This window comes from Branchiostoma lanceolatum, chromosome 4, assembly GCF_035083965.1.
Source record: "Branchiostoma lanceolatum isolate klBraLanc5 chromosome 4, klBraLanc5.hap2, whole genome shotgun sequence".
Lineage (NCBI taxonomy): Eukaryota > Metazoa > Chordata > Leptocardii > Amphioxiformes > Branchiostomatidae > Branchiostoma > Branchiostoma lanceolatum.
The window spans coordinates 16,021,321-16,048,959 of NC_089725.1; the positions used below are offsets into that span (position 1 = coordinate 16,021,321).

Below are 27,639 nucleotides of genomic sequence, written 5' to 3' on the forward strand. Positions count from 1 at the left end.
GTCGATACGCAACTCATACGGACTTAAATATACGCACATGATGATGATGATGATGATGATGATGAAGTGTATTAGGTAGCGTTGAAACTCCAAGGTTCTGACACTACAATGAAAAAAGGGCCGATCTTGTCTAACTTTTTGCCTTTTAACTTTTGACGACCATGACTTGTTTTTCAAAGGAAATTAAGTTTCGCATCAGCATTATTTGCCTGGCCTTCATTCAACGAATGGTGCTATTGACGAGTTCTAGCCAGATGGCCGAGCCGTTACTGCCATGCCCTTGTTGTTGTTCATTATTGAAGTCCGGTGAGCATAATCTTGTTTTATTTTTTCAGAGTCGGAAATCAGACTAGACATCTGTAATTTAGGACCTGTTGAAGACAGGTGTTCATTTTTAATATGTCTGGTCGGAGATTATGCTCTTTTTAAAGAGACCAAATGTTGTATAGCGATTGATTAATAGACTCAATCGCGTCCTGACTGTTTGTAACGTAAGAGGCATGCCGTTATATGTGTCTAACGTGATCGGGCAAATGAACACGACCCACGATGTTTTACTACAGTTGCCAAGTGTAATAAAGTTGAAAGTTTGGTATACAAGCGCTGGTGTAATAAGATTTTATGCTCTTCGGCTTTGCAATCTAGGTTCATTTTAGGGACCTTACCGAGGGAGTGGTGAAACCAGTGGGAACAGCCACGTAAATAAGCTTGCCAATATGGCTGCTCGTGGTTGTTGAAGAAGACTGCAGTGTTTATCGGTCGTCGCGCCCGTGCAGAGAGCTGAACGGGCCAGTAGTGTTGACGGGATCAGCGGAAGAGGTTTGTACAGGTGATCATCGTCTCAAATTCACAGGGAAAGAGTCGGAAATCAGTTAGTGATGTTGCAAATATCGACGTTTACCTGGGTCCAAATCATAGACTCAAAATCGCAACAAATTTGTTCATAATGCGGGGGTCGGACCGATACCTAGGGACTGCGGTCCTTCTAGAAATTTGCTAGTATGATAGTGTTGATAGTAGTTGGCTATCGCTGATGAGGAAGGCTAAGAATGGTAGCATCGCCCGGTGTGTTAACAATGACGTTGGATTTTGCGGGGGCGGGGACGCGGTGTGATGGAGGCGTTACTTTTGCACTAGTATTCACCAAGACCGCCGACCGTGACCCGTATAACGTATTTTGTTTCGGTGTGCAGGCTACCTGATGTAACGTTCCTGTGACTTAACTGTTTCGAGCTGCACTTTCGTTTTGGATCAGGGCGGGGGTTTAACGTTTAATATATATACAATACAATCATGTTGGTAGAACAGGGAAGTGATCTCGGAAAGGCAACGCTTTGAGTTTGAGGTGTCTACAGGATCAGTTTCGAGGCGTGGCTTTGTGTCAACATTACCAATGTCAACTCAAAGGGAACCGAAATACACTTCTGACTCTTCATAAAATAAGATGTTCTAAGGGCTGTAGGAAGATAGCTGTAGGTAATTGAGATTTGAGGTATTATCAACATAACTTACAGAAATTATGTCAATGTATCATTACTAAGGTTTTCTTTAATTCTTTTTAGTATAATGATATCAAGATCATATAAAATCATGTTGAAATCATCTTCTTTACTTGTCACAAGGAAATTATATAATGGCAGAATGTAACACCAGTCAATTAGGAAAATGATAGCAAGATACGTAGTTTGAAGGAGACTTGTACCATTGCTGTGAATGCATACTGCTGTTAGCAAAGCTTTTTAGGTTAGAATCTTATAAGAACTAATGGTGGCATAGCATATAACAAAGGTTGTGCCCAGGGGGTTGTGCCAGGCCTTTCAAAGGTGATTAATATAGGATGGATGGATGGTACTTTATACTAACATTAACGTTAATGTTATAAACATGAATATTGATTTGGTTCATTCTTTGCCAGACTGTGGAAACAATTGTTAGCTAGATTTCTTTCTGTCCGCTTTTGAATTTCCTAGAGGTATAATGCCCAAGTTCAAATAGCTAGGAGCAGTTTAGAATGCTGCTGAGCCAATGGAAATCCACCACAGGGCAAGGCACAGGGGTTATTTTAGGTCATTACCCTATGTAAGCAACCTGATTGGCTGGGTGATACCATTGAAAGGTAGGGGAAAAGGAACATCAAGTCAATGATACATATGTTAATTGCACTATGGAACAATGTGAAAAATTGTATAGTGATGTATCAACAACTACAACATCTGTTTCTTTTTCTTTAATATTATGATTTGCAGTGTCATCATCTTATTCATGTATGCTATAAGGTCATCACACTCCCTGTAGGTAAGTGGGCGTGTCGGATGTGACATCACATAATCGCTAACTTGTGAAGGCATGTCTGGGACAGCCATGGGCAGGTAGAAACCTAGTGGGCGGGTCTGCTTACAGTATATAAAGGTGATGGTCTAAGTGAGACTAACACTTCTTGCTTCTATACTGGAGCTGAAGTCTGAAGCTATCTCACCTTTCTGTTGCATGGTGTGAGATTCACAATGAGGAGAAGGACACCAGGTATGATTTGATAAAATATTCAACCCTAACATTACCTGCTGACATTATACTATACAGGTGCGCTTTTGCTATATGAGGAAGTTGTGGCTGTTCCATGTTACATGGTTGGTGTGTTTTTTGCTGACGGTTCCTTGTTATCCATCTACTACATTATACTATAATTATAGATTTATTCTTCAGTTGTTTTCAAGGTCTCACTTCCAAAAATGTCCAAAGGTTCCAAAGGTATAAAGGTCACCTGCCTCTGGTGTTTGTTCACAGCCTGATGTCTTGTTGTCTTACAATCTGTTATGCCCTGATATAGCATTCTGACTAGATTTAGTGCCATGTTTCATCGGTAAAATTGAAACAGAATTAATCTTTCTATACCACAAAATCAATGTCAATTTTGTCAAATAACATCACCAAATTAAGAAGGACGGTGAAATTGAAAGAATTGTATCTATGACTTTGAAGGTATCATTTCACAAGCCACAGAGATAAGGAGAGTTCTGCAGTTTCTGTAGCAGTAAACAGTTGATTGTTTAGAATAGGACAAAAGAGTTCCATGCAGCTTATGGTTAAGTCATACATTGTTGTTGTCATTGGCGACGTTGATGCAGTCATACCTTGGGGATTAATCCTTTTTGTCTATCCCTCACTCTTTTCTTTAGCTTTTTTTGTCCAGTTTGTTGATTAGTATCATAAATATGAGGTTGTCAACAAAATCTTGTTTTCTGTAATGAAGAGGAAATTCAATTCAGATGTAAGAGGCAGGGATAGTACTGGGGTAAGAGGATATTCAGTCTGAAGAAAATTTGGCAAAAACCTGGTAATCATTGAAGTGCTTTATAGTAGTACAAGTTTCAGAAAAATCAGATAGGGCATATAAGTGAAAATTCTTTTCCTGTACATCGGCCTTGTCAGCCACCAGCAAGCCTGTGCCAGATGTGGACAATGCCCTTAATTCTTTGTTTGCCAAGACAAGAAGAAGATCTGTCCTTATAGGATGTTGTGGGAAGGACCAGTGGGAAGCGATCTTTGCCCATTTTTCATATAGAGTCTCAGTAAGTTAACAAAGACTTGTTTGAAATAAATCCACATCCTCACTTTGTTTCTAAACAATAGTTGTTATTAGTTATTGGATTTTTATCTCTGACTGTTTTCAATCTTTTTGTATAACAGTTGCAAACATGGATCTCAGCAAGAAGGGTCACCATTCTACTGTTGGGCTTGAAGCAAAGAGTTCTGTAAGTCACTACATAGTGTAGTTCCTTACCTTCGACATTTCTGCACTCACCTAGAAAACTTAAAACTTGAATGCAGAAAGCATTGCTGATCAGAAAGCTGTGTATCTTATGGTGATGTTTTGTCAATTTACTTATTATAGACACATAAACGAGGTGTCACAGATTCCTCCAATGATGGTCCAGCAAAGCGACTGAGGACAAACCCACCAAAAGTGGAGCCCTTTTACACCCTGGGGGTCAAAGAGGAGGAGGCTGCACAGCCATCTACTTCCGGGGCCTCCACTGGTGCAATAAACAAGATATTGTACTTCTACAAGGGGGAGTACATTGCTGTCAGGAATGATGAAGGTGAGATATATATCATATGGATTTAACTTTTAACTCAGAAAGGCTGAAACAAATGTTTACTATTATAAAATATGGTCCGATGATGTACATGTGTAATTATTATTATTGTAATAAAGCAGGTGGAATTATAAGGTTGATAGCTAAGAGCTGTTTCAAGAAAAACAAAACATGACTCAGGACTTACCTTTCATGTCTCTGTTTTTTGAAATGGTTCACTTTTAAATACTACATTATTGACAGAGTTGTTTGTAAATGATTGCTATCAATATCTGTTCCTAATACTTTAATTACTACCAATATCTATGCTTTACAGGCTCATTTTACCTTTGTGAGGCATCTCAAAACATTTACAACACCTCCAAGACCTTCAAGGTCCGATGGCTGGAGGTAGAAGATGCACCAAACATCTACCGGAAGTCTTACTATGACAACATTGAGCTGGAGTCCATCATCACTCATGTCAAACTTCAGCGGATGGAAAAGGACAAATATGTCCTGCCACAGGTGACCTGGCTTTCCTCTCAGTGGATCTTCGTATGAACAACATTTGATGATTTATTACTTTTGTTACAGAATAACTGGTTATGAAATCTGATGTATACTGAAAATGTATTGTTTTCTAATAGGCAGAGATCCTTAAGACAAAGAAGATTCTGCGTCGGGCGATCACAGGGATTGCTGAGGATGATGAAGATGTAGTCCTGGATGTTAAAGAAGGTAGGAAGTAGGAAAAATGAGATTCTAGTTGTTGTTAACAATGCCTGTAGTCTGTGTCACTGTGCCATAAAGGCAACATTAAGGCAGGTGAATTGTTACATCCTATTTTTCAGGTACATGATTCTAGAGAATTTCTATGATATTATATGTTCTGTTCTGTTGATACATTGTGAAATTTATAGGTGTGATATTTTTATTACATTTGACAGTCATCAAAACATAATGATACCAGTTATATCATGGCTCTTTTTGACCACTTACTATTGTTGATGTTTAAAGAATCCCCCCGAAAATAGATATTATGGTAGAACTAGGAATTTGTACCCTAAGTCTGACATTAGTGCCTATGATTTGTAAAATGAATGTTTTTTTGTTGACAACAGAGGAAGAAGATGAGACTGTTACTCCAAAAAAGACACGAGTCAAGGCCAAGTTGAAGGCAAAGAAAACCAAGGCACCCATCCGGACAAGAGCAAAGAAAGTGGCACCCCCAGCTGTGAAAAGAGGGAAGGCAGCGGTGAAAAAGGCCATAGCTAAAGTTACCAAGAGAGGGAAAAGTGCAGCAAAGAAAGGTAAATATTCATCACCTCATAGTAGACAAGTTGAACCTTGAACGGGGAGATCTAAGTAGACAAGTTCACTAATATGTTTGTGCTGATATGAGTGAAGCTGAGTTTTATCATTGAATATTTTCCCTGCAGGAAAACCCAGCAAAGCTCCTGCCAAACAGACTGCCACCATGATAAAAGAGGAGTTGTTGAAGAAGCTTGGTAAGGGAGGACCTCTGCTGGGTCCTGATAAAAAGTTGACCCCTCGGCCGGACATGAAGGTACCAGAAAGGGATCCCTCATTTGAGGAGAGGTTAGTGATACTTATGACTTTTCTACTGACTAATATTTGAAGGAAAGTTTGGAAAAGTATTTTGACAAAAAGGGGTGGAGGTGAAGGATATAATATATCTAAACTAGATTAGTAAATATTGGTATGAAATATCAAGAATGTATACATTTCAATATATCAAAAAAATTCAAGTCATTGAGTAGACTGGATTGATTTTAAGGAATCATCCCTATTTATGGTATAGATCACAGAAAGTCTTTGTTCAGAAGGCTGAAAAACATGACATGTTTGAAAATTCAATGGGAGTTATTTTTACAGTCACAAGAACAGGTCACATTCTGTCACAAGAACAGGTTGCTTTCATCAAGAAGTTTGTTAGTCTTTCTCAGTACATGGTGCATTTGATCCTAAGTGTGTTTATTCATTTTATCAGTAATCCAAACATTTGTGTAATAGTTTGGGTGTAAATTCTGTAATTTTCTCCTCCACAGATCCTCACCATCCCACCTGCTGCCCCAGAAGCAGAGTATCAGAGCTGTCCTCCTCAATGACATGAAACTTCTGCGATCTCTTATTGCAGACACAAAGAACATTCCAACAGTAAGACATTATTTACTTTACAAGGTGTACCAGAAGCATGCACAGTAAATTAGCTGTATTTGTTACAACTGTGTAGTCTGTACTACAGTATATGTCTGTCTGTCATCTCCATTTCTTTAGAAATATCTTTGTTCATTTTCACAGGTATATGATGCGCTGAGATCTGTTGACATGTCTGTAGATGCGGTTATGTATGCCATCCGCAACAGGAATAAGGATGCCATCAAGTTGTTTGGGGACCACATGAAGAAGATTAGTGAGCCTCGTTGCAGCAGACCATACAGCCTTCTCAAACACCAGGGAACTGGCAGGTAACTTGCACACTAGTTAAACTGCTGAGAAAGAGATTTAATTGGAGCTTAATTGGAGCATGAGGATTTAAGAAATGATCTTATTGCATTACTTGAACATGAAATAATTTGAATCACTTAATAAGTCATTACCACTGTATCATTTTTCAAACATACATGAAAAAAACTGCTACACACAGTTCATAAAGTGTCTGTTGTACTTGTACGGTATGTCTGACAAGGAATATATGATATTGAGCCTCATACCTTATTTGCCACAGATATAACTGGTACTCCCTAGGCCATGCAGTACGGAACATTTCTATGAGTAGAGGGAGTAAGGAAGGGAACAATGCTTTTACAAAGGTATGTGGTAGTTTTGAAACTTAACCATTGAAGCTTTAATGACTGGTGTCCTTTATGTAACAAGGTAGAACTTACTGGTTGTTGAATACATGCAACCCAGTATCCTTTATCTATCAATGAATTCCTCACTCTATGAATGTAATCCTTTATAGCAAGCCCAGTAATTTCTTTGACTATACCATATACAGTTTTGTTGTTTCAGCTTCATTTCAGAGGTTTGGCTGTTGCATTGGTGGACAAATGTATCTAAGAGCCATTGTTGTATGCCCATAAACAGGCATGCTTGCAGTAAAGTAGTATAATCTTTTCTCTATGGTATCTTAATATGATCTTGTTTATCATTTATCACAATAGGACATTAGTGATGGTCTGGACGATTATACTGAGACATATGCAAAAGAGGTTTTGCAGACAGGAGCCCCAAAAGATCTTCTGGACCTCTGTATTGCTGTAATACCAGACTTCAAGGTACAGTACATAAAGTACACCTTTAGTGTTACTGTATATTAAAACAGAAAGTAGATGTTTTGATGCAAAGTATGCAAGTGTTTGTTGTTGTGAATTTACTTTTTTGTGCATTTTTAGGGATGTTTTAAAGACATTGAGATGTACATGTTCAGGTAGCAGACAAATGTTTCCCAATGTTCCCTGACAGGATCAGCTGTTTGACAACATCTATCTAGCTGTCCGAGCAGGACACAGGAAGTTGGCAGGGAAGCTGGTAGAGATGGCAGAAAAGGGAGGTGGCTATGGCTTCAACCAGCTACATAAGGAGGTAAACGTCTACTTACAAATCAATACATCACTTTTGTATATTTCTTTTTATGTATTGAATTATTCCCTTCACTCCTCAAGTCTGAAATATATACATGACTTGAAATCAACAAATTAAAGTACATGTATTTCTTTGCTACAGGTTCTGCTGTTTGACAAACAGGAACTGACCACCTTCAGAGCTGTGTCGGTGAAAAAGAAGCCATATGGAAACCAAGTGGTAAGATATGAGATTGTCAAACACCTGGACCACACATAAAGTAGAGTCAGACAAGGGAGGGTGCTTCCTTTACAATTGAATATTATCCTGAGATGATGATGACTTGTCTTGGCTAAAAAACATTGTATTAGAGATTATGAATACCATAACATCTAATCAAAGTTGCTGATAGATATGTTCCATCCTTGAAATTCTTGCTATGATATCCTCCTCTTTTATAGATGACACCTCTGCACTGTGCAGCCATCAACCCAAACCCCAAGTACCTCCAGAAGCTGTTGGCCATGTGTCCTGAGTATGGCTTGACGGACAAAACTGGAAGGAAACCTATTCATTATGCTGCTGCATGTGAGGGCTCTGGACCTTTGGAATTCCTGTTGTCAAGGTACTAAAAATTACTTTTAATCTAGTCTTCATCCCCATTCCCTTTTTAATTTCCCTGCTCACAAACAAGTCAATTTACTGAAAGAGATTGTGACAAGATACTGACTGAGACGGTTATCAGAAAGACAAGACAGAGGTGCTGTCCGTAACATGGGTAATTTCCTCCCAATATCAGATTCAATGTATTTTGAAATGCTTCCTCTCCTGCAGGGGAATGTCTGCAGAGGACGGAGATAACCAAGCAAACACGGCCCTGGTGATTGCAGCAGAGAATGGACGCGCAAACAATGTTGATCTCATTCTAAAGAAGTTGAAACAACAAGCTAAAGATGGTAGGTTTTTTATTGTTGACTGAGAAATTTTACATACATGAGGTGACAGTTGTGCTGCACACATTCAACATCTTACTATGATGCCAATAAATTGCCTCATGTTCTAGAGAATGCTATCATAATCTCAGTGTTTGTACTGTGTATTGCAGCAAACACGTTTTTTTTCATTAATGGTTGTTTATTTTGTAACTGTCATGTACAGCTGGAGAGGATGCAGATGCAAAGGCAGCCTACATCAGCCTTGTACAGCGGGCTAACAGACAGAGCTTTGCAGCCATCCACCTAGCAGCCAAGGGGGGACATGGGGTGAGTCAAAATGTCCTTTACAATGGGGAAAACAAAACACACATATGACATAACTGTCACACACCATGGCAGATCATGGACTTGCTGAACATTTATTCAATTGATCAGCTAATGATAAGTGCCCAAGAGGAGATAGATATGGAATAACACCATGTCATCAATTATGCTGCATTGACACTTTCATTGTTGCTGAACAGAGATTTTTTGTTTGTTCAGAATGTAGTGAAGATTCTTCATAAGCACGGTGCAAACCTGGACCAGGCCCTGAGTGCAGGCAAGAACAAGGTGACACCCCTGATGCTGGCATCGGCCCAGGGACACCTGGGGACAGTGAAGGTGCTGGTGGAGATAGGAGCAACTGTTGAGAAAAGAGGTAATGACTGCAATGACAATGCAATAAATGTCTTAACTACGTTTTTCTCTGTATCATCAAAGAAATAGATGCTTAACAATCAAGTGAATGAAAAGCTTGAGAACCGTGCTAAAGTTCTATGTTTTGGTTGACTTAATTGTAGACAAGCTGAAGCGTACAGCGCTGACCCATGCTGCCATGAATGGTCACTACCCTGTCATGGCCTTCCTGCTTCGGATGGGAGCTGACCCCAACAGTGTGGACACCTCCGGGAACAGTGTGGCTCACTACGCCGCTGGCTATGGCTGGTGGCACTGTCTGAAGCTGCTGCTGAAAGTTGGAGCTGATCCCAACAAGCCCAATGACTGGAAGGTTGGCAGGATTACTTTTCTCAACCCAGTTGTAAACAAAATTACAGATCTGAACAAGTTAGAGCAGAAGTGCCGGAATCATCCCAGTAAACATGCCATTGTCTGTTCTCCCAGGTAACACCTGTGGGTATTGCAGTTCTGAAGGGAAATGCAGATTGTGTTGACCTGCTGTTCGACCTGAAAGGTCCAGATGGCCAGCCACTGGCTGATGTAAACTTCAAAGATGAAAAAGGTTGGTTTGAGTTTCAGGTTGGACATGATGTTTTCCTATGTAAGCTCAGTTGTAGCTTGCATTGTCTTCAGTCTCATTGTTTTACCATATTAACCTTCTACTACCATTATGTCAGGTTTGACACTAGTTGCAATGCTGGCAGCTAGTCCCCTGTCTACCGGCCTGCCCCAGCAGATCTGCTACCTGATCAAGAGGAACGCTGACATCACTATCCCTGATCTGGAGGGGTGGACACCGGTAGGATTACTCTTACAGCTAGTCCATGTTGCTCTTTGCATGTTTTTATTCACATGCAAATGTACTCGGATTGAGCTGGTCAATTTTTTTCATAAGCTGTGAAACAAATGCCTCATTATTGGAAATTTTTCACCTCATACATTTAATGCTTCATGTTTCCCTACTCAGCTGCATTATCTGGCCCAGAATCCCATCAAGTCTGGCTCGTATAACAGAGCAGAGGTCGACAAGGGCAAGGCAGACATGAGCCTGGAGATTGCCAACATTCTGTTGGACAAGGGTGCCGACCCATCTGTCACCACAGCCAGTGGAAAGACGCCCATCATGTTGGCTATTGAACAGGTTAGTGTCCCACAAATGACACTATGTGACTTTTGCTGCCTTGTTGTAAGTCCGCTTTAATGCTGTATCTAGAAATACTTCAGAAGGTTATCATTGTTCTATTAAGGATGGAAAAAATTTCTCTTTTTCGTTGTATGTTGTTGAATTAATCTTCAAAAGTTTTTCTTTACTGCCAGTGTCAGTACTGGCTTGTTTCTGGTAGATATGCAAGGTTTCGGGTCAAAATTTTGTATGATCACTGCTGCTGTGGCTGTGTTAACCCTCTGTTGGCAGCACAAAATACATTTCACAACACCTTAATTATTATTTAAAGAGTAGCCAAAATCTATGGTTTTGAAACCGATTTTACAGTTCAACGTGGGTTTAGTCCGCCTAATGGTTAAGCGAGGAGGAACCATATCAGCATCCAGTGTCACTGAGGACAAGGACACCACCCTTCACCTGCTGGCCAAGAACTGTATGCTGGAGGACCTGACTGAAATTCTCAAGGTCCTTGTGGAACAGGTGTGTAGTGTACAAGTGTATTGTCTTTGTCAGATGACATAAGCTGTCATGCTATGGACAATGTTTATCATATGAATCCTCTCCATGTAATCTGTATGTCTGGAAAAAAAAACATATTTGACCTTTTACGATCCTAAGAAACCTTGTCTGTCTTGTGATGACAAAAATAGAGTCATCAATCTATTGTTATGCTTATAATTGTAACATTCCTTCTGTTGAATGTAGGGAGATGAAGTGAAGGCAGCCCTCGTGTCTCAAGCCACCCAGGTGAACAATCATGGCTGCACACCTCTCCTCTCCTGCACACGGGCCTATGCAGAGTTTGAGGTCAGTAGACAATCTACAAAATTACATCACAAGTTTAATTACTGTTTAGATATCTTAGTCTTTGTGATTTTCCCTCAGTAAGAGTCTTATTAGTGTTCAAGGTTTTACTTTCTTTCTATTTGTCATGCAATGATAATCTTAATGTTTGATATCCAACTGTATGTACATGTACATGTATGTAGCCAATCATGAAAGGAACATCATCTAATACCAGTGGATTTGAAAATAGACACTTTTTAGGTGAACAGTTAGATGGAATAGATGACTAAGTTACCACCTTAAAAAGTACATTTAATGTTGTTTTTACAGCCCCGTGGAATGAAGGATGAGGCCTTAAGGAAGGCCTATGAAAATGGAAGAACTATGATGAAGGTATGTGTATATTCAAGTTGCAAGTTTGAGCATTAGAACATACATTTAGCATAATGGCTATTGCAATGAAGTCTACATGGAAATTAATCTTACATTGTCATCAGGACTATTCTGACCTATTGTAGATGAAAAGATGTCAAGGGTTTAAATGGTAAATTTCTTTAGTTATTTATACAGAGGCACTGTTTTAGAAGCTGTTTTCATCGAATTTGTTTTGAATATGTCAATTATATCATATGTTGTTACAAAGTTTAGACCTGTTTATTACAAAGTTGTCAACTTAATGAGGTAAACTTTGGTGTGTCCTGATGTCCCCCAGATGCTGATCGACCTGTGTGAAAGTGACATCAATACACAGGTCCAATCGGAGAAGCACAAGAAAGAGAATGGTGAGTATGTCTATCAGCCAAGAATCTTTTCGTTTTCTATTTTCAAAGTCGATACTTCCCAACAATGCTTGAACTTTCAACACATAGAACTGAAATTAAAGAGGTACTAGAATAACTGGAACAACTTGACCGTGCCAGATCATGTCATCATGATAAAGTTAACATTCAGTTATCATTGAATTTTCATACATGTAGTATTTTGGATTTTACCTTAATTTGTATCATCTACCCAGAGTGTACTACTGCTGTGCACTTCATGGTGAAAGCCAAAGATCCTCTTGCCAAGATTGATGGAGATTGGTCGGAGGCTCCAGGGCTGCAGACATTGCTGAAGTACAAACCTGAGGTACCAGTATAGCCTTACAGTGAATTCTTTATACATGAGTTGTATAATTAGAAATTGCTATAGAACCCAGCTTAAATGTACAGTCATATAGTTATTAATGATTTTCAGTATTAAATTAGTACTATTACTTTCATTTTGTGCCTGCTATGTGACACTCATATGATTGTCATTATTTCCTTCTAGCTGGATGTTGTGGACAAGAAGGGGCGGTCACCTCTAGTGATAGCCATCTTACAGAAGAAAACAAAGTGCATAGAACTGTTGGTGAGTTCTTTGTTGCTTTTTCATTTGTACTCAAGTAAGATCCTAATGATGCCATGGCTTGGCAAGAAGAAGGATAGATTATTAGGAGGAAGGGGACTGATAGTTTAAAGTGATGTGATCTAATTGTGTTTCAAAATAGTTATGAAAATACACAGCTCCAATGAAAGATGATGATGTGTTTGATTAACAAAGTACTTTTTCAGGTTGACTCAGGTGCAGATATCAACATGAGAGCTCATGATTTGAAAGAGGATGGCATGGCCTACCCCATACTGCTGGCTACAAGGTAATGATATTGTGTAGACTGATACACCATGTACTCTAGTTGCTTCTGTCACTCTAGCAAGTAGGTCTGTCAAAATGTCAGGAGTTGGCCATTTTATGGTTTCTTCAATTTGATACTTTTGAGCCTAAAGCCTAAAAAATTATCTTATGACATTATTAATGTCACATTTATCAATTGCAAAGAGTCAAAGAATACATATGTTTGAATGATGGCGTGTCCATTACTGATAGTATTGTACTTTGGCGCAATTTTCTTTCCATCCTTAGGAAAATTTTGGACACACAAAAGACCTGATTTTTGCAGATTTTTTATTTGTACAAATGTCAATGTTACAGGCAGAAGCTACAGGGTGTGGTTGCCATGTTGGCCAAGAAGGGAGCCAACGTCAACAGCATAGATGAGAGGGACAAAAGAACTGCCTTACATGTTGCTGTATCTGGATCCACAAGTAAGTAACCGTATCTCTGTCCTTCATACTATTGATCAAAACGGTAGTGCTTGAAACCATTTCATTGCCAGTTGTGGTGTGCTGTATTGCACTTTCCAATATATATACAACAATGAGATAATGGCTATTGTAACATGACTGACAAAGCTTGTGTTTTACTCTGTCTGTAAAATCTCGTCATTTCTTTTCCACTGAAAGTTACGGAGTTGGAATTTGCTCTGCTGGACACACTGCTTGATGCTGGTGCTGATGTAGATGCGGTGGATGAGAAACAGAGAACCCCTCTGCACATTGCAGTCAATGCCAACAGTGGGAGCACAGATTCTACAGCTGAGGTTAGTCTGAGGCTAAGGAGCCATGGGGGATGTTAATCTTAAGCCTGAAACTATTATTCCGTGGAACAGTAGAATGATGTAATCATGTGTTCCTGCTGTGTTGTTTGTATCCTATTTATCAATAGAAATAGTTGTTTTGCCCATGCCTCCAGTTTTTAGATACTATATGAATTTTAAATCCATCCTTGCAGGTTGAAGAGAAACTGTTGGAAAAAGGTGCAAAACCAGATGTGAGGGACATCAGGGGCCGGATACCTCTGCACTATGCGTTTGTGAAGATCAAAGAGTAAGAACAGTTCCTGGCTCCTTTTGAAAAAACACTTTTGCACATTCATGATCATTCCCTTTTTTGTAAGCAAAGCATAAGTTCCATAACACACAATATTTCCTAGAATGACTTTGAAAGAAATGTACTCTGTTGGGGGAACTTGTGCTTTTATCATTAATTGTTTATGTTTGAATGTAGGAATACCAGACATCAGTAAACAATGTCTGACATCAGTTTTGTCCTTTCAGCCACCAGAACAAAACCGCCACTGACCCCATAGAGGTGACCACGACCCTGACAGTTGCCATGAACGGGAAGGGGATTGACACAGCCGATGAGTTTGGGCAGACCCCTCTGCACAGGGCTGCTCTCAGAGGAGCCACTATCTGCTGTCTGCACCTGGTAGAGGTAATCATCTGGCATTTCATCAACTTTGAAATGATACAAAATTGTTTCAGAATTAGTCCCCTTTTCGTTTTATTCTTCAAACAGTCAAAAGGGCAGGTAATGCATTAAACTGCATGTTTAGTCAAACTTTGCTGTGCCCATTTTAAAGGACAAGGTTGCAATGATGTTCCTACTCTGGATTAGACCTACATTTCTGTCCATTGGTTCACTAACATTCTGACTCATTGTTTGCTTAAGAGATTGTCTTGTTTGCTATACAGAAAGGTGCTGACATAGACAAGAAAGACTTGGAAGGCAACAGTCCTCTCAGTCTGGCCATCAAGGGTGGACACATCAGGTAACTATATTTCTGTGTGTAGAAATGTAATATGCCTTCTTGAAGCATCAAATGGTTTTAGGTTGAAAGATTTAATCACCTGTGGTACTGCTAGAATTACATTTCAGGAAGAAGAAAGAATGTGGTATGAGACATACAACGAAGACCATATATGCTAGAAGTAAGATCATAACAAATGAAAGTTGCAATGTAACTGCAGTTATGAAATTATGAAGTCTGTTGGTCTCTCAGGGACAATTAACAGGTATCCGTCTCCTGTATTACTGCTTTAAAGGGGAGTTAGGTCACATATCTGTCAAGTGTAACATGAAATTAATGTTTTCTGTGTTCTGCAGCTGTACTATCATGCTGATTCAGAAGGGTGCTGACATCATCAGCCATGTGGTGACTGTACCCCCACCTCCTCCACCACCAGAGAAAAACCCAACATGGTTGTGGAAGCCACTAATAAAGCAACCCCCAAAGTAAGGCAACTCTGCTCAGGCATGATAATAGATTTTAGTTTTGTGTATAGCATTCATGATCGGCCTACAAGTGTTTTAAGGAATAGTAAAGATAATTAGCCATGATATCTTAGGCCCAATTTATACACAGTTTTACCCCGGCATCTCCTGAATCAGCTGACATCTGGGCAGAGATGTCGGGACGTATTTATACAGTACTACTCTGGGCGACCACTCTGGATATGTCGGCTGAAATTTTCTCGACATCTGGAAAAAATCCTCATTAAGACCATAAAATTCCTGTTTAGATGCAAAAGCTGTCGCCTGCCAGATATCTGCAGTCCTGATATCTAGAAAACCTGTGTCTATAATTGGGCCTTATAATGGAGGAGACCAGTGGGAGATCTGTGCAGTTGTTCTCCAAGCTTCAGAATATGATAATCCTGGTTCTGTTTGTTCTGCAGGATTCAGAAGGACTCGCTGTTCTGTGCTGTAGTAGAACGAGGCTGGCAGGGTGTGACCTACATCATGCTGGACAGGCTACTGGCCTGCAAGTTGCCTTTCTTTGTGGCCATTGAGGTGAGACATATGTACTCATCTGTAGGTACATATAGAATACAACACGGGGTATTCCGTATCACCCGAGGTACCAGCCCGACCGACGGCCGTAGGCCGGAGGGCGATCCGACCCGCGGGAGGGCTAGGACCGAGGGTGATGCGGAATACAACGTGTTGTATTTTATTTATGTCATACCTTGGTCATACCCACCCGAGAAAACACACATTTCAATGCGGAATGCGCCAGAAGTTGAGGGAGTTTTGTGTCCTGGAACAAAAAACTGTAGCAACGTTGATTCCAATCTCCGAATCCAGTATTCGAATTTCCGACGGCCGCAACCGGCGCGCTGGAAGTGCGTTAGAAATATTCTATGGAAGCCTGTGTGATAACACTCCCGAACCCTATGTGATCCGGAAAGTTATCACACGGTCCGGAACACCCTTATCAGGCCCAGGTATGACATAAAGTCATGTATCAAGAAGTCCAACCCAATTTACGCTCCCTTGGTATCTACGTTGGAACCATGACCATGGAATAATCCTCTGCCTGTGCCCTGTACGCAGGGTGCTCTCCATGCCATGAAGTACCGCCTGGTGCTGACCCTGATGAAGAAGGTGAGAGAAGACGTCAAGCTGCAGACCAACAACGCCAAACAACAAAACCTGCTCCATGTGCTGTCACTCAACGCGCCTGGAGATGATACCACAGACCTACCTGCTAAGGTACGCAGCATCTTCTTTTTTTTCATTTTTCAACAACACCACTTCTAATACTTGTACTACTACTACTACTTCTACCACTACTATCACTACTACTGCTACTACTGCTACTACTACTCCTATGGCAGCTTCCCTCTCCTTGGTGCTGAAAAGGCGTCAATTGATATCAGCATCTCCCACTTCTGATTGATCCCTTCAAACCAATCGTTGGCGGGTGCTAGATGTAGTAAACACTGTAAAACAGTCAAATGTCAATAAAGAAGAAAATATAACCAAAAAAATTACCGGACGTTGCAAGTTGCAAGGGGACAGGGCTGCCCTAGCTCTTTGCTCCCTTTCATTTTCCCCCTACTATGTAACTCACATCTATGCATCTTTGCAGGACTGACACTGGAGGTGTATTTGTGTGCAGCTTGTCACAAAATAGTGGTAATCAGGCATGTCAGATCTGGAAAGCAACTATAGTGAATTCATAAATGATGCATCAATTAGTTTTTAACCTGAATTGGTGATGAATTGAGAGCCTGTTTTTCTCCAGGTTGGGGAGGTGTTGATCCAGAGAGGCGTGGCACTGAGAGCCCAGGATGAACATGGCTGCACACCTCTCACATATGCAGCCGTGTCACAGAATGTGTCACTCTGCAAGCTGTTTCTTGGTAGGAAAAAAGCACTTTTGGTTTCCTAAATGCATTTTCATGGTGATTTATACTTTGGAAAAAATATAATCGATATGGGAAAATTTGGTAAATGAACCCTGTTTATGCACGGGAAATTGGAACATGATTTAGGTAAATGCAATCAGTCACCCAACATTGAGATTGTGTACATAATACTATCTAAATCGATAGAAGAAATAGCATTTAGTATGAAATAAGCCTTGAGTATTTTCCTTGTCAGTGTGGAAAGACTTGTTTCCCACTGCCATAGCATGTAGAAGATTTACCTCCACAAAATCCATGTGGATATGTCTTAATTTAGATTTAGATTTAGATTTATTGGAATTGCAACAATGCAATACATGTGGGACACAGGCAGCTATTGCTGATGTCGTGACCCACACACATAATGTACCCGATTTTTACACTTGGGTGGAGTGGGGAAAATCGAATTTGCATTTGAGTAGGGTAAATTTTAAGAGCGTCTACTTTAGACCCTCATTCTATACTTTCTATTGTCCTTATTACAGAGAAGAAACCGGAGATCGCCAAAGCTCTACTGGTGATGCCTGACAAGAAGGGACGTACCCCACTTGCAGCACTGCTGTGGGAGAATGTCATACTGGACAGGACCCTGGAAATTCTGAAGTGAGTTATTGTGAAGCATGTCAACCATTATATTATGTCCTATTATCCAAACCAAAATTTATGCTATGCAGATACAGCCATGGTGGAAACTAGTTGACTTGTGACAGTGCTTTATATCAAGCTAGATCTTTGAGTCTTGTGCACCACTCTGCATGATCCTGGCTGTGCCATGGAGTAAGCTTCTGTCATGGGAAAGGTCTGATAGAACAGTTTCTTTTGGAGACAGTATTATTTCTGATCGATGAGCTGCAGAATACAGTGGATGATCATCATCATTATTTCTGTGCCTCTTCAGGCTATTCCTGGACTGTGGTGCCTCCCTGAACATCCTGTCTGACTTCCCACGAGTGGACTACCTGTCAATCCAGCACCAGACAGTAGAGGGCACTGTGGAGGAGTACTACAATGGGAACATGGCCACTGTCAAAACTACTCCACTCATGCGAGTCATCAATGTCCACGCTATCAAGGCAGAGCGACTGATGCTGCGAAATGAAGCCGATGTCAACCTCAAAGATGCAGAGGGAAAAACAGCCATCATGCATGCTGTCAGAGAGGTAAAAAGTTTTGTACAAATCAGATACGAATATGCACTTATTATGAAGTTTGACTTGGTGGCATATGTAAATTTATTCTCTAAATAGTTATCACAGGTTGAATGATATCTTATTGTTTGAGAAATCCTTCTCTCCTCAATACTCCCTTCTGTCTGATATGTTTTCCTGAACACATTGGAATCAGCTACAGACTATGATAATGATTTCAGAGAATGATGATACTTTTTGCGTATTAGTTTAAAAATCCTTCATTCAATGATACTTTTTGTTTTAGAATGACATCAACTTGGTGAGGCTTTTACTGGATCCCAATTATGTTGAGGAACCAGTGAAACTCCCAGGACTGAAGAAGACTCAGTCTAATGCGTCTGCACGTGGCGGCACTCGACGCAGGCCACTGGCCTTTGGGCTTCAGCAACAGGTAGGGTTAATGATCAAATACACTTCTATTGGCTCAGTAATTTTATACGGATATGATACATGTTTCATTGAGGTTGGTAAAAAAAGTAACAGCATTCTAGCTTGTTTCGAGTCACTGCTTTTTTTCCAAAATATGTTTTTCATACTCAACACTACTAACTAACAGTTTGTCATTCTGTTGGTAGAATGAAGATGAAGATGAAGAAGAGGACATGGATGAGGATGAGGAAGAGGAAGAGGAAGAGGAGGAAGACATGGAGGATAATATGGAGGATGGGATGGATAATGAGGAGGAGATGGACATGGATGAGGAGGAAGAAGAAGAGGAGGACAATGTGGATGATGAGGATTATGTCCCTAGTGGTACTGAGAACAGCGAGGAGTCTCAGGAGTCACAAGAACAGGAAGCTGTAAGGAACAATGGAAGAGGTAGCTATATTTCTTTTTCCTGCAGAAAAGCTGTGATATACTTTCTCTGCATGTAGTCTACTTTATTTTCAGGCTCACCTGAGCTATATTTTTTTATAGATTGAACACATACTTGTAGGTTTATGATTAGATAAACACTCCTGATGCTGAACCTGTTTGTTGTAGCAATGCACAAGGCAGCAGGAGGACTGGCACCTGCAAAAGAACTGGTCATGAACAAGGCTGACACAGTACTGGTCACAAAACTAGGTAGGTATGGTAGGTCCCTTGTTCGTATGGTACTTTTTCTTCTTGAATTGGAAATTGGTGGTTGTAAAATGTTCTTTAGATCTGATGATTGACATTGTGTAGTAAAGTTTTCTATCATACAGAAAATGGAAGAAAAGTTGCAATTATCTTGATGAATGATTTCTCTGTCTATAATTCACCAACATCAGACAATTACATCAAACCAGACCTCGGTGCCATGGACAACAAGGGGTGGACTGTTGTGCACCATCTGGTGCAGCCAATGGAGTATGGCAGCTATGAAAATGTGGAAATCCTAGAGCTGTTGCACAAGGAAGGTGCACCTTTGGATGTTAAAGGCAAGTTTTTTAGAATATGTGCACTGTTCTTTTTAGATGGTCAGAATTACATGTCCTGTATTACGTGTCCTGTGCACGTTGAACATTTTTATCCCATACAACTGACTTTTGAGGTATTTTACACTTCTCTAGGAGAGCAAAGAATATTTATCAAAGATTCTGAAGAATGGGGAAAGGTACATGGAAGTACATGTAAAGAGTGCCATCTTGTTGAAATATATTCACTTGAATGTCATCAATCGTATATTTGTTTGATAGTCATTGCTATGTGCCTGTCCTTGGTGCTGAAGTGTCAATATCATCAAGTTTCTGGTCTAAGAATAGTCCTGAATGCTCATTCCTGTCTTGATTGTGTTGTTTCTACAGACAAGGCAGGCAAAACCCCTCTGGATTATGCGCTTGGCCTTGGCTACATGAAGCTGGCAGAGGCCATTAACAGACTTCTGGGAGTGACTGGGACATTGGTAATTTTCCTTAATTCTTGGTACAGTTTAATAGCAGACTATAGTGCATGCAGAAAGACAATTTTCAACTATGAAGCAAGGACCCATGTATCCAGCAGGGTAGATATAATGTTCACGGGCCTAAAGTGTGACAGGAGTTTGAAAACAGCAACCTACTGATGTAGCTGTTTCGAAAGAAAGATTAACAAAATGATTTTGAGAAAAATTGCACTCAGTTGCCTTTACCATAAACTATTTTAGCACGCCCATGGCCTAGCTGCAGTATGGGGAGATTATTATGTCCCTAGCCTGTAATTCCAGGTATTATTGCATGGTAATTGATCAATGACCAGCTGATATAACCCTGCAGATTTGATTCGATGTCCATTCTTCTACCTCTCCCCTCTCCCTAGACACCTGCACCCAAGTCCACAGACTGGGATGATGGCATGGCATGGGACGAACCTCCCTCTGACTTCAGACAGGATGCTGAGGAGGTGCTGACATGGGTGGAGCAGCAGGAACGGGAGAGGCGTCAAAAGGAAGGGCAGGAGTTGGTGGCATTGGTGGACAACCATTCAGATGTGGAGGCAGGGACTGGGTAGGTCTTTTTTTTAAATTATCCAACCTCTGTCCTCTCACAAAGAAACTGCCTTCAAGTATGCAAACATTTTTATTTCATAAACTGTACTGTATAATGAACCTGGATTGCTTTCTGACAGTTCTAAAACACAACCTGTGGTTATAAGTGATGTCTTTTTGTTTAATTCTTCTTCTATTTGGTCTGTAGGGCAGTGTTGCTTGACCCCGAACTTAACTTGCCATATGACATGCTGGGAACCAAGGTGGATGTGCAGTATGGCAAATATGGCATGAACAACTTCTACAAAATGCAGGTAAGCCACTTTGTTCACAAGGTATAGCAAGTTCCCTTCATGATACTGCATGCCATAAGGTGTACCCTTTAATGTGCCTCGCTTTTGGTAGTTTATCTACATGGCAAACTAATCATGTTAAGCTGAGCCCACCTATGTACATTTGTAGACTGTACTATGAATTAGCCTGGAGTCCATCCTCATTAGCTTTGGTCTGCTCCCAACTTTGCTAGCTGCCAGCTAGTTTAGCGGACCAAAGCTAACAAGGCTGGACTCCAGGCTAACCATGAATGCCGTTCCCAGGTCATTCACCAGAAGGGGAAGGACATGTACATCCTGATGAACCGCTGGGGAAGGGTCGGAGACTCGGGGCAGTTCCAGCGCACACCGTTCCTGAAGGCTGAGGATGCCGTCAAGGAGTTCTGTAAAATCTTTAAGGCCAAGACTGGGAACAACTGGAAGGATGTTAAAAAGTTAGTCTATTCATTATTTAAACCTCTTAAAATGGTTGATACTTGTAGATTCTGTACAATGCAACAGGTACTGGGTTCTAGATGAAGAGTTAGCTGTGCAGATGTGGTCGTTTGGTACCCACCAGAACAATTTCAGAGCATTATGCTCCTTGCACCTAAAACCTGTGGGGATTGATATACAAACTTTATTATTCATCAGAGAAAAAGGTCAGTGGGAAGTAGTACAAGTCAGCTGTGTTCAACAATAGCTTGCAAAATATGTGTGCAAAAGAATTTCAATAAGCTGTTACAGTAGCAATGTAGTTGTAATGGAGAGAGAATGAAGAAAAGACAAGTTTAGCACACATGATTTTTTCTCAAAAGTTATTTTGTTCTCTTTTCCAAGTTTCCAGAAGCAGCATAAGAAATACCACCTGGTACCCCTGGCAGAGCAGGCCCACTGTAGGAAGGAAGCAGCTAACATTTCTATCAACCTCAAAGACCAGGCACTGCCTTCCAAACTACAGGACAAGGTCAAGGGCTTCATGGAGGAGCTGGTAATAACGATAGCTATTTCACCCATTGTGTACTGTGTTTGTCTGTTCAACTCCGATTGTGAATATTTCTCTATTTCAATTAGTGCACTACTTTGTTTTTACTCCATTGCTGGTTGTACAGATAGAAGTAGATTCAATAAAAGAACATGTATGGCTCAGAAACAGATAAGCTAAGAACCATTTCTCCTGCAGACCAACCTTCGCACCATCAGTGACAGCATGAGGAGTACTGGGGTGGATCAGGCCATGATGCCATTTGGTCGACTGAGGAAGGAGGCGATGAAGGAGGGCATGAAAATTCTGGGAGAAATCAAGTAAATCCATTAATTTGTTACTTTTCAAGTAGTTTCTTACTTTGTCAGCATTTGAAACTTGGCTTAAATCTAGGGATCTTTGTACGGTGTAATGTCATACATTGTCGATGTGAGAGCAGGGTATGCTGCATTCCATGAAGGATGTTAGTTCAGCTATTTTGCTTGGAGGGTACTATCATTTACCTGTATTTGTGTAAAAATTCTAAGTCTGGAATGGATCAGACTATATTTAGTATGGTTGACTGAGAGCAGTGTGCAAAATAAACTATTGGGTTGTTAACTCTTTGAACTGTAAATGATTTTTAGAAAGAGGTGGTGATAAAGACAGTACAGGTGATTGGAATGTTGTGGAATAAAAGGAAAAATGAGTTGGTCAATTAGATAGTATTAACGTTCTCTTCTTAATTTACTTTCCATGACTTTGTCCAATGTGCTGATACTATTGTTATTTATAGGAAGGTGGTTGAGAAGGCAGATGAGCAGCAGAAGGAGACATTCCCTGATGCTGAACAGTACCAGGAGGACATGGAGAAGGTCAGCAATCTCTGGGACAATAAGTCATCACTAGATGTTGTTAGGTCTTTCAGACTTTCATGTGAAACAATGCATCCTAGCTTTGGTGGACTGTTTTACTGAAAGCTCTTCCCTAATTTAAAAGATGATTTGACATGTTCCTGCCATCTGTATTTTTCAGGCATTTCTGTGTGCAGTGTTTGTAGACTCTTTCTTTGTAACCATGTACAATACATGACATTATACACTTTCACATACATGCCAGTATCCATCCATCCTAAACATGACTTGACCATACCCACAGGTTGCAGAGCTGAGTAACAAGTACTACCAGCTCATCCCCCCAGGCAACTACTCCCATGAGAAGATAGGGGCAATGGTTGATCAGCGTGCCATCAAGAGGGAATATGACAAGCTCTCCAGCCTCATGGACTTGGAGGTGGCTAGTAAGGTGCTGGTGGGTGCCCACCACAAGAGGGAAGGTAAGCATTTAGAAAAAGAACCCACATCACATGGCTGCTCTGTTTTGGTCAAATATAAAAAATTGTTGCCACAGGTGTGAGCTGTTATGACAGCAGTATTCAGATTCAGCTTTATTACTGATTGGCTTGGCATTTGACATTTGTATAAAGATAAATATGCACATGAAGTGCACCCACAGTTACAGTTCATGAAATCCCCTAATTCATTAACATTGATATGATGACATGACATATAGTTTTGAAATCTTTACGCCGATAAGATAAGATGTAGCCATGGTACAGGGACATGGATGTTTTATTGTATCGGGCAATATTGGACAGTTGTCCCAATAGATTGTTTCCAGTTACTCTCAGGCTGCAATTGAACAAGGATCTTTTTTTTTTCTGAACAGACTGGTCAGCATTAACAATACCTAAAAGTTCTGAATCTAGGCCGCATATATTTCTTCAAAGGGATGATTGAGATTGTAGCACATTTTCCAGAAATTTTATTGACATTGTTATTGAGGGTAGATTACAGCTTTTTCCTCCCATGACCTTTCAGAGGTGAATGCACTGGACTATGTCTACAGAGCCATTGGATGCCAGATCCAGTTGGTAGACCAGGAGAGTAACGAGGCCCAGTATATCCTCAGATACATCCACAACACAGGTACGACCTTTCTAGATATTTCTCCTCATGCACTTTGCAATGTAACGGCTACATGCTTTTAGTATTGTTTTATTGAAAAGAATTATCTTTTATGGTTTCGGTGTATGGATAGTTAATCATGAAGTTGTCTTTTGCAGACAAGAATGCGAACGTGAAAGCCATCTTCAGACTAGCTCGTCCAGGGGAGACGGAGCGGCTGTCCAGCTGTGGGGTGGGGAACTCCCAGCTGCTGTTCCACGGCACCAGCCCCACCAACCTCATCAGCATCCTGCACAAGGGGCTGCTGGTGGCACCGCCTGAAGCACCCGCCTCAGGGTACATGTTTGGCAAGGTAAGGACATGTCACTGGCGAGTCACTTCCCTGTAATCAAAATGGGGCAGGTACTGAAGATACAGTAGGCTGTTCAAGTGTCTGCTTGTGAAAGAAAGTTATTGTATTGTACCTCACGAGATGCTAACTTTAAGTGACTACCCAGCCAAGAAAGGTTTGAGTACATTTAGTGTTGTGATATTTGAGATATGGGAAGCTCCCTGTTGCGAGAATGTAAGTATGGCAACATGGTCATAATTCTTTTCTTTTGCTTTTCTACAGGGAATCTACTTCGCTGATCAATTTTCCAAGAGCGAAAGCTACTGTTACGACTTTGGGTCAGAGAGAAGAACTAAATTTATGCTACTTTGCGAGGTTAGTCTCACCAAGTTGTCTTTTGTATTTCATCGAAATTTACAGTTTATCACCCAATGATTCTACGTTTTAGGCATAAATCACTTTGTCTCAGTGTTTGGATACTGGATTCTAATCTGTACTATATACAACTTAGGCCACACTGATTTCATTCTATCGATGACATCCGGCAGTGCATCATTTTTTTGGGGCCCATCTTTTTATTTATTGCATCAGTGGTCCCCATCCATCCATCCATATAATCAAATCAGTATGGCTTTGCATTGTATAAAAATATTGACTTTACAAAGATGAACTTTACTTTACAAAGATGAACTTTACACATTGATTTCATTGAATGATGCTCACTGCAGCAATTTGAAGAATCAATTTGATATGTTTTTAACCTCACTGACAGGTTGCCCTTGGAAACCACCAAGACCTGTATGATGCTACTTACATGGAGAAGCCTCCTGAGGGTTTCCATTCCACCAAAGGTGTGGGCAGGAAGGAGCCCCATCCTGCAGGCAACGTCACAGTCCAACAAGGTACTGCTGTTCTGCCTCTCTACGCTTTGAAAAACCTACCATTCCTTCACATCTGCAATTACCTGTGATTTTTATGATCTCCAATTATTGTAATTAGTGAACATACTTTATATTGTTATGTTGTTTGTTATGTTGTCGTTGTCATTGTATGTACTGCTATGTAATGTATTTATTGTAATGTTAAAAGTCCAGGAAGATTAGTGGTGTGCCATAAGGCACATCACTAATGGATTTTCTTAATAAACCAATAAACCAACCAATCACATTGGTAAACTTATTGTGACTAAATAGCAACAATGGAGCTGCTTAACAACTGAATCTTCATATCTTTCCAGGTGTGACCATTCCATTGGGTGAGACTGTTGACACTCCACCACCTTCTGAAGAAAGGCGGTACTGGTACCTACCGAACAACGAGTACATTGTGTATGACCCTGCACAAGTTCGACTCAGATACCTCATCCAGTTTAAGGAGTAAGAAGGATGAGACAAGTGATTGTTTAAATGGCTACTGTATAGTCACATGAACTAGGCTGTGGCAGGGATAGGCCAGTACAGAATTGGTGCATGGATGAGCCTTTAGTAGGCAGACCATACTCAGACCATAACAAAATATTTAGGGAACATAAAGTACACTTGTTACAGATGTCCAGGCGTAACATGTATGTCTGTACAAGATTGGTACATGTACATGTAGTTAAACCCGTGTACTGTGTGTTGCACAGTCTCGATGACTAAACTGTGTAGTCAAATTTTTAGTCAGAATTATTGATGCAAGAATTTCTCAAAGATTTCCTTTTTTAGTATGATACATTCAGATTGACCTGTCTAAATTGGTCAGCAGCCTAGAAGTACAGTAGTCCTAAACGTAGAAGTTGCCTGGTAAATTTGAATTTGCTGTGTATGATTACAGCCAGGTAATGATATACAAAGCCCTGGAAAGGGAAGTTTTGTGTGACACTGACTGCTTTTGCTTGTAAATCAGTGACATCAGTAGTGAGTATGGTGTGAATCATGGTGATGTTCATGATATGAGTGGATGATGATTCTTTGAGGTAGTCACTATTGTTGATTAGAAGTACATGTAACTGGACATGTAATTGAAAGTAGTGTTAGAGATCTGCTCAAAGTGAACTTTTCATACATCTTACAATCTGCCGCATTGTATTTTACCTAATTTTGTAACATGATTACATTGGCCTAGCAACCAAGTAGCAGGATATGGTAGCGAAGATTCTGAATGGCATTTTTCATTACTAGACTCAGGTGGTTTTTGTAAGTCTAATGCCCATACCTTTTAATGTCATTATTGCCTTAATTAGCAGTCGTCTTGGAACCTGTTTTATTCAGATCCATTTACAGGTTCATCAGTAGGATGCCTAGTTGTTAACTGAAATGTTGCTTATTGCATTTCCAAAGCTAATCTATTGCAAGCTTAAAGCACAACATCCATGCATTATGTTACTGCTAATGCTGCTCTGGGCAGTCTCAAAGACTTAAAAAAGCCCAAGACAATGTAATCTTCTACCTATATGTATAATCCTAAGTTGCTGCTGTGTTAATTAGTATCGGTGCCATGCCTGCCATTTCCATGAAATAGCTTGTAACTTGTTAGGACATGTGTAGCTTTTAAGACACCCCAGAAACTTCTCTTATGATATACGCAGTATGTAATGTGTGCTGCTCCAGTAAATCTCGATGTGGAGGTTTCAATTTTATGCAGAGGCAAGTGTTGCACAATACACATATATTAGAGGTGTATACAAAAGGCGATTGGTTTGGTTGTTACCCTTTTGATCATGTGGATAATTAACCATGCACGTCTCATAGCCGTTTGTGTTACAGCCAGTTCTGGTGTTTACAGCGAAGGTCGGCATGTTCCCAGATCTTTTCTTACAAGCTTTACAACGCTTGAACTGTTTCTGGGTGTTGTCTGTACCTGTGATTTGTGGATATCACCGTTATTGCCACCTGATGGTCTTTTATGTTGTTATGCTTGCATTTCTATATTATGACATGATGCCAAAAACATGAGTGTCCACAAACTCTTGAAGTGACATTGTCTGGTTTTAGCTGAAGTGAAAATGTACAAGTCATGCACTTACCACCACCTCCATGTGTATTGCCTGCATACAAGAGTAGCCATGTTGGACAAACCAGCATAAGACGAGCTTGATAAGTACAGGGAAGACCACATCTGGGTTTGATGACCAGTTACCACGGCTTGGATGTAAAAATTGCCACTGGTAACAATATTGTACTAATATGATGAAACTTCATCATCTAATAAGACTGTCATCACAATGGACAAATTTGTTACTGCAGCAGCAGACCAATAAATTGCACGGAAACTGTAAAAACATTGTTGTCCTTT

The 27,639-nt window shown here is 40.4% G+C and overlaps 1 protein-coding gene across 3 annotated transcripts; it reads left to right on the plus strand.

The window, feature by feature from the left end:
- Positions 1–686: 686 nt before the first annotated feature.
- Positions 687–27,625, plus strand: LOC136432887 (poly [ADP-ribose] polymerase tankyrase-like). 3 transcript variants are annotated; one of them, XM_066424490.1, is made up of 56 exons: positions 687–819; positions 3,688–3,752; positions 3,893–4,100; positions 4,414–4,604; positions 4,727–4,817; positions 5,201–5,389; positions 5,519–5,678; positions 6,149–6,257; positions 6,402–6,568; positions 6,829–6,913; positions 7,268–7,381; positions 7,569–7,688; positions 7,830–7,907; positions 8,129–8,292; positions 8,502–8,623; positions 8,826–8,929; positions 9,146–9,302; positions 9,445–9,653; positions 9,767–9,884; positions 10,000–10,121; positions 10,290–10,463; positions 10,815–10,967; positions 11,193–11,294; positions 11,604–11,666; positions 11,986–12,055; positions 12,289–12,401; positions 12,585–12,665; positions 12,869–12,951; positions 13,287–13,399; positions 13,598–13,734; positions 13,926–14,020; positions 14,251–14,410; positions 14,671–14,747; positions 15,083–15,211; positions 15,655–15,769; positions 16,313–16,471; positions 17,007–17,124; positions 17,655–17,772; positions 18,068–18,329; positions 18,604–18,750; positions 18,935–19,178; positions 19,344–19,427; positions 19,616–19,765; positions 20,132–20,229; positions 20,622–20,809; positions 20,999–21,104; positions 21,387–21,556; positions 21,942–22,092; positions 22,285–22,406; positions 22,862–22,940; positions 23,224–23,401; positions 23,946–24,053; positions 24,191–24,384; positions 24,646–24,738; positions 25,136–25,265; positions 25,601–27,625. In XM_066424490.1, exons 2-56 carry the CDS (start codon positions 3,696–3,698, stop codon positions 25,741–25,743), a joined length of 7,272 nt encoding a protein of 2,423 aa, XP_066280587.1. In that variant the 5' UTR covers positions 687–819; positions 3,688–3,695; the 3' UTR covers positions 25,744–27,625. The 3 variants fall into 3 exon arrangements, with proteins under 3 accessions (XP_066280587.1, XP_066280588.1, XP_066280586.1); XM_066424491.1 differs by having other exon boundaries at positions 694–829; XM_066424489.1 differs by lacking the exon at positions 687–819 and adding an exon at positions 2,323–2,523.
- Positions 27,626–27,639: the final 14 nt, after the last annotated feature.

What these genes read in the sequence shown, in the direction of transcription:
- LOC136432887 (XM_066424489.1), top strand. An exon ending in CCCATACTGCTGGCTACAAG is followed by an intron (nt 12,952 to 13,286) that starts GTAATGATATTG and finishes TCAATGTTACAG; the next exon opens with GCAGAAGCTACAGGGTGTGG. An exon ending in CAGATACATCCACAACACAG is followed by an intron (nt 24,054 to 24,190) that starts GTACGACCTTTC and finishes TGTCTTTTGCAG; the next exon opens with ACAAGAATGCGAACGTGAAA.